Consider the following 12,149-nt stretch of genomic DNA (forward strand, 5'->3'; position numbering starts at 1 on the left):
GAATCTTCACGCCGTCTCTCGACCCGGAGCGCCGGGGAGAAGGGGAACACACAGCCGTCATCCCTCTCGACGTCGTCGTTGTCATGGACGCCGACGGAGACCGGGACCGTTTGCTGGTCTTCCTGCCTCTGGGGAGCCCACCAGAGGCTTCAGCAGAGGCAGAGGGAGCCTTCCCAGCCTGCCCAGACCCACCTGCAGCCGTCTCTCTTCCAGGCCTTGGAGCCTAATCTTCAGCCTTTCCCTCAGGGTCCTTGCTGAGAGGTTCTGGCAGATGTCACAGTCTTCAGGGACATGTGCTTAAGGGAGACAAATAACGCAGACGTCGTGCGGATCAGTCTTGGCCTTCTTCCTTCCACGTGCTGGGCATTTGCCGAAAAGAACAGGCATTTTAGAGCCCTAAAAAGCCTGACAAACACACAGGAGAGAAGGGAAACACCAAGAATATCTGCTGCAAACACTTTTATCAAAAAGTGAACTTAAATCCAATATAAACCCTTGAAAAAAGGGAGAGCTCAATGCCAGGGTCCTGTTAGCAGGAGCCGGAAAAAAGAACTGAAAGTAAAAGGAACCTGCTGTGCATTCTGGGATACTGTGACAAAGTTCTGGAAAGTTCTCTTAAAGGCACAGTATCCTATTTAAGCCACATAATGGCAGCCTATGGGGCTTGTCTGTCCATGCCTTCCTCTCTATCATTCCAAAGTTTTTTTACTGGTAGAGGCAAGTTTCTCTATGGAAGAAACTGGGCAGGCTGTGTTGTGTGTAGTTTTGTTTGGTGGAATTTCTAGTTGAAGTACTGGACAGTGTAGCCTGTGGATATAGGCTGCATTATTTGTCTTTGAATTCTCTCTTAAGTGTCTTTGCAGTTTCTGCATGATTTGACGACTTAAGAGATTATTTTTGATTGCTGGGGTCCACGCACATGGGCAGGACTATTCACTAGATTATGACTATACACAGAGATCCCCCTACTACAGAATGTGGAAGTATGCATCCTGCAAGTCCAACTCTACCATTCAGTCTCCTGGGTCGAGGGCAGATAGGACTTTAGGGAGCGTGAGCATTCTGAATTTCTCCTTTTCAGGAAGAAAATGAGAGACTGCAGGTCGAGGATAGGACTAAGGCCTCTCTCCTTCTAGGGCACCAGAAAGTAGCGGGAATAGCAACAACAACCTACTTCTGATGCAGCTCCCTATCTATGGATCCCTTGGCCAAGAAAAACGCCACTTCCTGACAGAGAAGGGAGATTTGGTCCTCCGTCAGTCTGTTGCAAGTGAGTAGTCACAAAGAGGAGGGAGTAGCCACGGATAATTTGGAGAACTCAGCAGGATATTATTGACCTCAGGTGGTGCAGGTGATCAGATTGAAACATCGTCGACTTCTCAGCATAGAACTTGAGCGCTGTTGTGGTCAATGTATTTACCCTGAATCCTAAAACACCAACATTGTACGCAATTCTTTGTATATTTGACCACATTATTATTCCTTTCACCATTTGCCGCCGTTCACGCTGTTCGCTTCACACTTGTGTCACTGCGCCGCTCACTATCACTAGCACGCTCAGTGCTCACTGTGTGTGTTACGGTCATTGTAAATTAATTGTACTGTAGTGCTGCTACAACTACTTACAAATAACCTTTTCACTCTACCTTCCTTGTAGTGGTCTCCCTTCCTTTTGTTCCCCCCTCTATGATTTATATCAATGTTTTTACTGCCCTGGTTGAATGATATCCATGATGGTTAGAGGTCAAACTAAAGAGGCTTGGAAGCTGCTGGGGGAGGGGGGTGTCTGGCCCAATATCTGGCTTAGTGACCATACCAGGAATTGTCCTATTCACAGGAGCCCAGGTGCAGGGCTTGGATCAGGCCCCAAGTAGGACATCCATGAGGACTTCATTAAATGGGAGAAGCAGTTCGGAAGGGGTTACTCCCGGCTGAAGCACCTCCATCAAGCTGTTTGTCTTGACAGACACAAAGGGCAACTGAGGGTCCAGGGCCTCTGCCACCCTCCTCACCACCATGGCAAATGAGCCTCCCTCCTCCGTAGCCACAGTAGAAGGAGAGACCAAATCAGTATCTGGGGAGGAGTCCAGTACACTAGCATCCGCCAAATCCTCACATCAGGTGTCCTCATTGAGAGCTAGGGGCTGGTATTCTTCAGGGACCAGTGTCTCCTCACATTCATCCCAAAGTCCTACCATGAAGGAATAGGGCACACATCTTCAAACTGATGGGCATGCCCCCCTAGGAGTAAGTGACTGCATTTCCCAATAAAGAAGTGTAAATGAAGATGGCCTGGAAGTGTGGTCTTTATTTAGTGAATTTCTAGGCCGTTTTCATTTACAAACAGACTTAAAGTGTGAAGTATAGATACGGTGTCTGGGGTCATTGGGTGTGGTGGCAGGGTCAACGAGGAGGCTAAGAAGAACAATGCCTTAATCTCCGGTGCCTACAAACAAATGTGACCTTGTGTAATGTAATTTGTGGTCATTAAAGCGCTGCAATATCTCGGGTCAAATTTGCACTATACAAAATTTCCCCCAAAAAATGCAAATTATCTTATTGTACCAAATGGGACATCTCAGTTGATGGGGGGGGAGAGGGAGACATTTGTATCCTAGTAGGTGCAGTGTGGAATATTGACATATGTAGTTATAGTGCTATGAAGTCCAAGCCTGGGAGCCCTGTTTTCCCAAATGGCAGAGGAGAAAGCCCGCTTTGCATGGCAGAAACTATTATAAGTGAAGTAGGTCCAGCAGTCCATTCAGGGTTCTAAGGGACACACTGCATTACAGTTATGACTTTCACTTTAACAAGCATTTACAATGCAATGGTTTTGCCTTTGTTAAAGTTAGAGCTATTGGCATTGCTCTTCACATTATTTTTATTTATGTTTTTTTAACATAAATAAATGGCATTGTCATTTACAATGCCATTAGCTTTATCTCTCGCAAATGACACACACAAACACACACAGAGCCCCCCCACACAGAGCCCCCCACACACACAGCCACACAGAGCCCCCCACACACACAGCCACACAAAGCCCCCCACACACACAGCCACTGTAGCATTCTTAGTAACACAATCACTGTCTCTGTAACCATCTACTGTGGACACAGTCACTGACACAGTATCAATTGAACATAGTAACACTGCCACAGACAGTAAAACAATCTTAGTAACACAGTCACTGATTAACATTTAACCCAGACACACTTACTCAGTAACAACCGTAGAACCGTAGTTATATAAAATTATCTAACAATGCTTCACAGTGACAGTTACTGACACAATACCAATTGTGCACAGTAACACTGCCACAGGCACTGTAACAATCTTGAAACTGTAAATGTACAGGCACCATACGAAGGGGACAACGTCACGGACATTACGAGATAGCAGAGGTGGTCTTGTGCACAGACCCCGTGAGACACCTCACTGAGACACAGGCTCACCACAGGGACGCACACTCACTACAGGATAGACACACACTCACTGCAGGATAGACGCACACTCACTGCAGGATAGATGCACACTCACTGCAGGATAGATGCACACTCACTGCAGGATAGATGCACACTCACTGCAGGATAGATGCACACTCACTGCAGGATAGATGCACACTCACTGCAGGACAGACGCACACTCACTGCAGGACAGACGCACACTCACTGCAGGACAGGCACACACTCACTGCAGGACAGGCACACACTCACTGCAGGATATACACACCCTCACTGCAGAATAGACACACATTCACTGCAGGATAGGCACGCACTCACCCGCTCACCAGGACACACACACACACTCTGGGTGCAGTGACACACCCGCTCACCAGAACACACACACACACTGTCGGTGCAGTGACACACACCCGCTCACCAGGACACACTCTCGGTGCAGTGACACACACTCTGGGTGCAGTGACATACACCCCCTCTCAGCAGGACACGCATGCCCTCGGTGCAGTGACACACACCCACTCACCAGGGCACACACTCTCAGTGCAGTGACACACACCCGCTCACCAGGACACACACTCTGGGTGCAGTGACACACACCCGCTCACCAGAACACACACACACACTGTCGGTGCAGTGACACACACCCGCTCACCAGGACACACACACACTCTGGGTGCAGTGACATACACCCCCACTCAGCAGGACACGCATGCCCTCGGTGCAGTGACACACACCCACTCACCAGGGCACACACTTTCAGTGCAGTGACACACCCGCTCACCAGGGCACACACTCTCGGTGCAGTGACGAACACCCGCTCACCAGGACACACACGCTCGTAAAAGTGCAAAGGGTTCTTACGAAGTTGGCCGTCAGTCGGGGGGCGTCGGTGATGTACTCCAAGGCGTGGGCTCCTCCGAGGCTGAGGCAGAGCAGGGTCAGGAGGGCGTCGAGGGCTCGCCCCATGGGCAGGGTCAGAGGTCAGCCCCCCTGGAGCATGGCTGGAGCCGGGCATCCGCTCCAGGGGCTGCGCACAGCCTCACCTGTCAGGGGCAAGAGGGGGCATCGGGCAGCCCAGGGCGTCCAGGTCTAACAATGCTTCACAGTGACAGTTACTGACACAATACCAATTGTGCACAGTAACACTGCCACAGGCACTGTAACAATCTTGAAACTGTAAATGTACAGGCACCATACGAAGGGGACAACGTCACGGACATTAAAAGATAGCAGAGGTGGTCTTGTGCACAGACCCCGTGAGACACCTCACTGAGACACAGGCTCACCACAGGGACGCACACTCACTACAGGATAGACACACACTCACTGCAGGATAGATGCACACTCACTGCAGGATAGATGCACACTCACTGCAGGATAGACACACACTCACTGCAGGACAGACACACACTCACTGCAAGACAGACACACCCTCACTGCAGGACAGGCACACACTCTCTGCAGGATAGGCACACACTCACTGCAGGATAGGCACACACTCACTGCAGGATATACACACCCTCACTGCAGAATAGACACACATTCACTGCAGGATAGGCACGCACTCACCCGCTCACCAGGACACACACACAAACACACTGTTGGTGCAGTGACACACACCCGCTCATCAGGACACACTCTCGGTGCAGTGACACACACCCGCTCACCAGGACACACACACACTCTGGGTGCAGTGACATACACCCCCTCTCAGCAGGACACGCATGCCCTCGGTGCAGTGACACACACCCACTCACCAGGGCACACACTCTCAGTGCAGTGACACACACCCGCTCACCAGGACACACACTCTCGGTGCAGTGACAGACACCCGCTCACCAGGACACACACTCTCGGTGCAGTGACAGACACCCGCTCACCAGGACACACACGCTCGTAAAAGTGCAAAGGGTTCTTACGAAGTTGGCCGTCAGTCGGGGGCGTCGGTGATGTACTCCAAGGCGTGGGCTCCTCCGAGGCTGAGGCAGAGCAGGGTCAGGAGGGCGCCGAGGGCTCGCCCCATGGGCAGGGTCAGAGGTCAGCCCCCCTGACGCATGGCTGGAGCCGGGCATCCGCTCCAGGGGCTGCGCACAGCCTCACCTGTCAGGGGCAAGAGGGGGCATCGGGCAGCCCAGGGCGTCCAGGTAGGGCAGAGAGGGCTGCCGCTCCCGGGGCTGGCAGCGGTGGGCACAGCGCGGCTGTTGCTCCTGGGTGCTGCTGGCACCGGTGGGCACAGGGCGGGTGCTGCTGGCACAGGTGGGCGGGTGTTTGTTCCTCCGGTTAGCTCATGTGGTTTCTGTGGCTCCTGCTTGGGACGACGCTGGCTGCGGCTCGGTGCCCCTCCCTCGGCTCTCACCTGCTGGCAGGGCACCCTCCGTGGGTCCCTCCCGGACAAACTCCTCCCTCGCCAGCCTACATTCAGACTCGGACTGCGGCGTCCCAAACACCCGGGCCGCCTCGGAGCGGAGCTCACTTCTGGCTGACGTGCACAAGAGGCTCCCCCCAGAGGACGCCGGTGTACATTTGTAATATAGAAAGTAATGCTTAGCCGCACATGTGGCACAAACCTGCCCCTTATAAAGTCCACTCGGCCAAATGGGACTCTTCCCACAAGCATAAAAAAAACAAATTCCAAAATAAAACCAACAAGCAATTGAAACACATAGTTCACCCTTGGAAAGGAGACGTCAGCATTCTCCCTGGGACAATACCTTATTTTCTGAGAACAGAGTTGTTTTGCTTTGTGCAAATACGCAGGGGAAAAAAAACGAAATTAATGAGGCCGGATGGTAAATAGCAGAGAGCAGGGGTGAGTGGTAAATGGTGACAGCTCTTAAAACATTGCTGAAATTCCCGCGAACAGCTGTTAGACACAGAAACCCCTTATTCTCCTCCCGGCTCATACATCACATGGCTTTCCTTGTGCTGTCATAAAAATGCAGGAGGATGTAAATGCCTGAGCGGGTCATCCATCTTGCACGTAGTAAACACGCAAACGTTACTAACCCCTCCGCTCGGCCTGCCGCCATGCTTCACTCTGAATGAAAGGTTTGTCATGAACAGGAAGACGCGGCCCGTCTACTGCCGAGCGAAATAAATAAGGGCAAATTAATACCGCAGCGATGAAAGATGTGGCGGGCTATTGATTGCAGGAAGCGGCCAAACAGCGTTCTAGTCTCCTTGCATTGCACGAAGTCATATTTATAAAGGAAACGTCGACAGTTTTAAAACGTATGTCCCGTAGAGTGAAAAAAAAAACAGTCGACAAGGCATTTATTCAGTTTATTTATGTACGTGGTTTGTCACGCCACGCTACAGAGTTGATTGTCTTGTCTAGAGATGCGAAGTTATCCTTCGTCGGAGCGGGCTGAGGAGAAACAATGGCGTGCGTCACGTATGCGCATTCACAGTTCTGTCTGGTGGAAGAGTAACCTACACATTTGTTCTTACGCATTTGTGGAAGAAATGATTGGCGCTCCTCTGTGGTTTGGAATGAGAACAGGGGCTCCAGAGTATGGGTATGTATAGAGCGGAATCAAAAAAATGCTACAAGCTGCTTTTTGTTGTCTCATCTTTTCGATGGTGGGTACCTTTCACTCTAGTTGGCTGGTTTGATTGAGTGTGGGGCAAACGTTAATGACAACTGCACACTGACAGCGGAGGGGGGGGGAGCGGGAACAGACACACACGGACACACTGACAGCGGAGAGGGGGGGGGAGCGGGAACAGACACACACGGACACACTGACAGCGGAGGGGGGGGCGGGAACAGACACACACGGACACACTGACAGCGGAGGGGGGGAGCGGGAACAGACACACATGGACACACTGACAGCGGAGGGGGGGGGAGCGGGAACAGACACGCACGGACATAAGGCAAAAAAAAAAGCACTCACGCAAGCAGGAAGGCGGGTGCCGGCTCAATGCCGGACCAGATTCGGGGGCGTTCCCGAGAAGAGGCTTTCGGCTGACGTAGCCAAAAGCCAAAAATTCTCGGGAACGCCCCCGAATCTGGTCCGAGATTGACGGACGGAGCCCTCTCCCAATGGCTAGCCTCCATTTATGGAGCTAGCCAATGGGAGGAGGGGGCGTATTCCCGACCCCACACACACACATCAAAAGGTTTTTTGGCGCATGCGTACTTCGTACGCATCGCCAGTCAAAACCTAAAAAGGGGTCACAGTGACTTATTTTCATATGTAGCATTATGGCACCCTTGCAGAAAAAAGACGGATGTCACGTGGGAGCTTCTTCTTTTCTTGAAAGGGACAGAGTGCTTTTTGCAGGTTGGCATGATGGTCAGGTAATGTGGGGAAGATGTGAAAGCGACAGAGGTGATAGGCTGCTTCTAAGGGCCTCAGTTATCATTGGTGCAGCAGATGCAGTTGCAATGGGGCCCAAGAGTCTGAGAGACTCATAACACCCCAATTATGGGGAGCAGTATGTTTAAGACAATTACTGGTTTTGTTCGATGTATTTGCTGTTTTATGTCTCACATTCAGTATGGACTAGGAGGTACAGAACACGTACCACTGAAATGATCTAATAAGTCTTTCCCCCTGTGTGCAGCCCAGTCTCTACCACTTCCCCAATCCTTCTCATAAAGTTTTGGAGTTGGGCCATCCTTGCGTACGAGGGCTCAATGCAAAAAAGTTTGACGACCTCTGGAATAGGGTATGGGCTCTGGCCTAGATGGCATGGCCCCAGCTGGCGCCAGAGTCGGATGATGCCCACCCTGCTCTATTTCGGAATTGGGAATGAGAATGGGGCCGGCGGCGCCAGGGACATCGGCTGTAGAGCAGGCGCCAGTGAGGGTCGAGGTGGCCAAATATGCGCAGGTCCAGATCCATTCATGTATCCAAGAGGTCAGACTGGTGCCAAGGGCTAACCTTCCAGTGGAAGACAAGTAGGGGCGCCCTCCCAAGCCAACCTCCTAAAACTGTCTGAGTTGTGTGGATGTCGTTCCAGATTCCGGGATACTCAGGCATGGAGACAACCCAGGCACAGGTTCAACCACAGAGCCAGACCTCAAATGCTGATCCCTCGTCTCGTCAGACGGCTTCAACGGACGAGCCGAAGTTGAAGACCTCGTCAACTTCTGGTTCTTTTTACATTTGTGGGACTTACGTGAACATCCAGACGATTCAGAGGCTGGGCCTTTGGAGTGGCTCAGCAACTCATCCCGGGACCTTCCTCTTGACTGGGACTGAGACAGTTGTGGCATTGCACGTCGAGCGGCAAGCCTTGGTGTGCATGCCATGGCCATCAACGCAGATCTTGGCATCACGGTCATGCTCGAGGCTCCAGAGGTATGGGTCCATCACCGACACGTACCAGTGACGGGCGCCACAGGGCTTACAACCAGCCTACTTTGCAGACATCCCTCCCACACCAGGAGACAATGTCTCAATTTTTATTTTGGCAGAAGGCCAAAAAAAGTGCACTCAAAAAGTGACTGGGGGTAGCTCTTTTCTAGATCTGAACTAAACGGCATGAAAATAACTGATATCATGCACTTAAATTGCGGTCATCTTTCTTGTATATTCCCCTTCCCCCCCCCCACACAACACCAAAAAAAAAATTGTTATTTCGGGTGCACAGCCCCAGTCTGGCAACCGAGTATGGCCATGTTGGTGGCAACCGGGGAGCCCAACGTTTCCCAGTGATCCTGGCATTGCTTCTGGGTGCCAAAGAGGAGCCAGCTTCTTGCTCTGCTCTCCTGTCTACCTGTAGCAGGTGTGGGTTGGAGGCTCCAGGTCCTGCACGTACTCTCCCCCACCAGACATGAACACAAGTGCGGGAGAAGCACCCACCCTCCAGGACTGCGGTCTTATTCTATTCCCGGGAAGATGGGGGTCCCCGGAAACATGTGGGGAAAAGAGACTGCGGTGCTCCCTTGGTTTCTTAAGGTAAGCAAAGCTAATGGCTTCATGAAAGTTTTCAAAATCGGCTCGTTGTTTGGGGAAACTAGTAAAGAAAGGTAAATTCCCAATCCGTACCTTGGCAGGCCAACTTCATAAGCATTTTCCTTACTAAGAGGCTTGAGATTCCACACACCTGGAAGTTATGAACCTTACACCCCAGATATTTGATATCCATTTGGTGGTCCAAACCTTGGAACTTCTATGCAAGGGAAAAGCTCATATCTTTTAGTGAGCAATTGACTGAACAGGTGTGAAAATATCTGGACACCATTTTAGGTTGAGTCTACAAGACAAAGAGCTGTCTGGTTGCAAAAGATTTATTGTAGGCTTACCAAAACATACAGACACTTAGAGCCCACCTTTGACTTACCATTGGTTGGCTTTCCTGTCCTTCTCATTTGCCTGTTTCTTATTTGTGTCCCAGCTTGTCAATCTTGTGTTTGTCTCTCCCATGGAGCATACACCCTTTAGCATCACTTTTGACTTGATAGATTTTATGCTTCCCCTGCTTGTTTTTCAGCCACTACTTTTTTATTTTCGGCGACACACTCCATGAGAGTGCATGTGTTTTCCAGCTGCCTCCCCACCACACTCTGTGTGCTTCTATCCAACCATCTCCATGTTGAACTTGCACTTCTGTACTTCCCGATCTAGTTGCTTTCTCGCTCGTGTGCACCTCTCTGCCTGCTTCACATTGCAGTTTCACCTATTGCTTCTTCTGACTTGCAACAGTCACCCCACTCCCCTTCCTCTCTTGCACATTGCTTTTCTTCTCCACCACTCGAGCCTTCAGTGTGGTTTACCTCTGTCCTAGCATTCTGTGTTAGCCAAGCACACGTTCTTAAAGGGAAAAAAAGCTTTTGCACTACTTTATTTACGGATCCAAATAGGATATAATAAAATAAAAAACATGCAAAACAATGCAAGTTCCTCTCATAGCGCCTAATTTTATATTGTTAGTTTGCTTTTTTCACCATGCTGCCCAGTTTAAGGGATGTTCAACTAAAAGGTAAAATAAACTGGCAAAGATAAGTCCCAGAGGGTTTGCCAATGCTTTTTGTACTACTAAACAAGACCTTGAATACCAATGGAGCACAGATCCAGGTTAGGTGTTTTATGTCCACAGAATGTGTCAACCAAGTCCCTTATCTTATGGCTCCTTCTATAGTGATTGAGCATATTACCTTTTATATGTCTTGGGCACTGACTATTCTGGTTTATTCCTTCTGTTCCCTTATAGTCTGTCAATACTTATTATCACTTCAACTATCAATCTGCATGATATACTGCAAGCCCAACGTTGTGACTGCAATGCTGCATCATTTTGTTTACTTCTGCACTCATGAAACCACAATAAATATGTTTTTAAAAATCGATTTCATATCAATATTCATTAAATCATGCTAGCTACCCAGATTTAGTTATTAATATCTTCTCTACTGTTTCCTGTATGCAGATTTCTGCGGCCCACTGTCATGTTAAAAGCTGTATATTAAAACAAGGTAGTGAACAATTTCTTTAACTTGGCAGGAAAGTATGACATCATTTGGAATATGTGACTTTAGCAGAAAAATAAATGAATGTTAATGCATGTGTTTGCAATAGGAAGTCCACAGCTCTTTGCCCGTCAAAAGTAAATGGATGTCTTATGCTTTTGGATGCATAGGCGGGACCGTGTTAAACATTACCTAAATTACAAGCAAACCTTTTTTTGTTTCATGAAGATTTCTTTTAATTGTTTTTTTTTTTAAAAAAACACTTTCTTCAAAAACCCTATATAAACGTTACCTGGTTTGGCTCACTGTGTGTTCGGCTGTCAGCAGGCCACAGGTATCTAGAGCGTATTCTGCAACTAAAGTTCAATTACACATTCACTGTACCTTTCTGTGCCACAAAATACAGTTCGCTTTCTGCTTTCATAAAATGCCTCGGACCCAAGATGGTGCTCGTTTCCTTGGCAGGCTTTATTTACAGTATTTTTGGTAAAACCCTCAAATTAAGTCACTCAGTTCTATGGAATGCTACCAAGGAATGAAAATATCTGGCATCACTGAACTTTACGTAATAGATGCTGGCCTTACATTAGTGCAAATTTGAGAAATCCTTACCAGGTGCTGAGGGCAGAACTTTTTGAGGACTCCATTGTTTTCATTCTCATCAATTTTCCGCTGATCGTATATCCTTTATAAGTGAAAACAAGACATATTTAACAGACGGTATGAGGCTTCTTTAGATAAAACACCAAGTCAAAAAACACTTGCATTTCAAAGCAGCAAGACTAGATATCGCCATTTCTTTCTAACTTTATTTGGTGATTTCAGTCACTCAGGCAAGAAAAAAGAAATCACCATGCCATCTTGCTTTCCATTACATTTGTTTTGCTTTTCGGTATATAAAATAAGTTTATTTAGAAATGTGTACACAGAAACCTCAAAACGTACCCGAAGACTTGGAGGACTTTGAGAGCGACGAGGTGTGAGGGCTCCGCGACCAGTCTCAAGACCTTCCTCTCGAGCTAGACCGGCAACGATGCAGTGCCGACTGCCAGGCCTCCAAGAGCATTCAGGACCACTCACGCAAAGACTTTGGATTCATGGCCCAGCAGTCAGAGCACAACTTCAGGTTGTGGTCGCACTCTAGGCGCCAGAGGTGCGGGTCCATCACAGACATCAGTTTGTGACGGGCCTCGCAGGGCTTGAAGCTGGTCCAACAATGGGACATCCTTCCTGCACTAGGTGTCGAAGACTCAAAAAAGTCG

General features: G+C 49.2%; 1 protein-coding gene across 3 annotated transcripts in view; it reads right to left on the reverse strand.

Moving 5' to 3' along the window:
* The window catches only part of DCAF8 (DDB1 and CUL4 associated factor 8), a 470,600-nt gene that overhangs the window by 269,795 nt on the left and 188,656 nt on the right, over positions 1–12,149 (reverse strand). For all 3 annotated transcript variants that reach the window (XM_086947619.1, XM_086947617.1, XM_086947618.1), the window contains one exon: positions 11,500–11,572. In XM_086947619.1, coding sequence (XP_086803745.1) covers positions 11,500–11,572 — 73 coding nt within the window. The remainder of the gene's footprint in view (positions 1–11,499; positions 11,573–12,149) is intronic.

This window comes from Lissotriton vulgaris, chromosome 12 (genome assembly GCF_964263255.1).
Source record: "Lissotriton vulgaris chromosome 12, aLisVul1.2, whole genome shotgun sequence".
In the NCBI taxonomy this organism is placed as follows: domain Eukaryota; kingdom Metazoa; phylum Chordata; class Amphibia; order Caudata; family Salamandridae; genus Lissotriton; species Lissotriton vulgaris.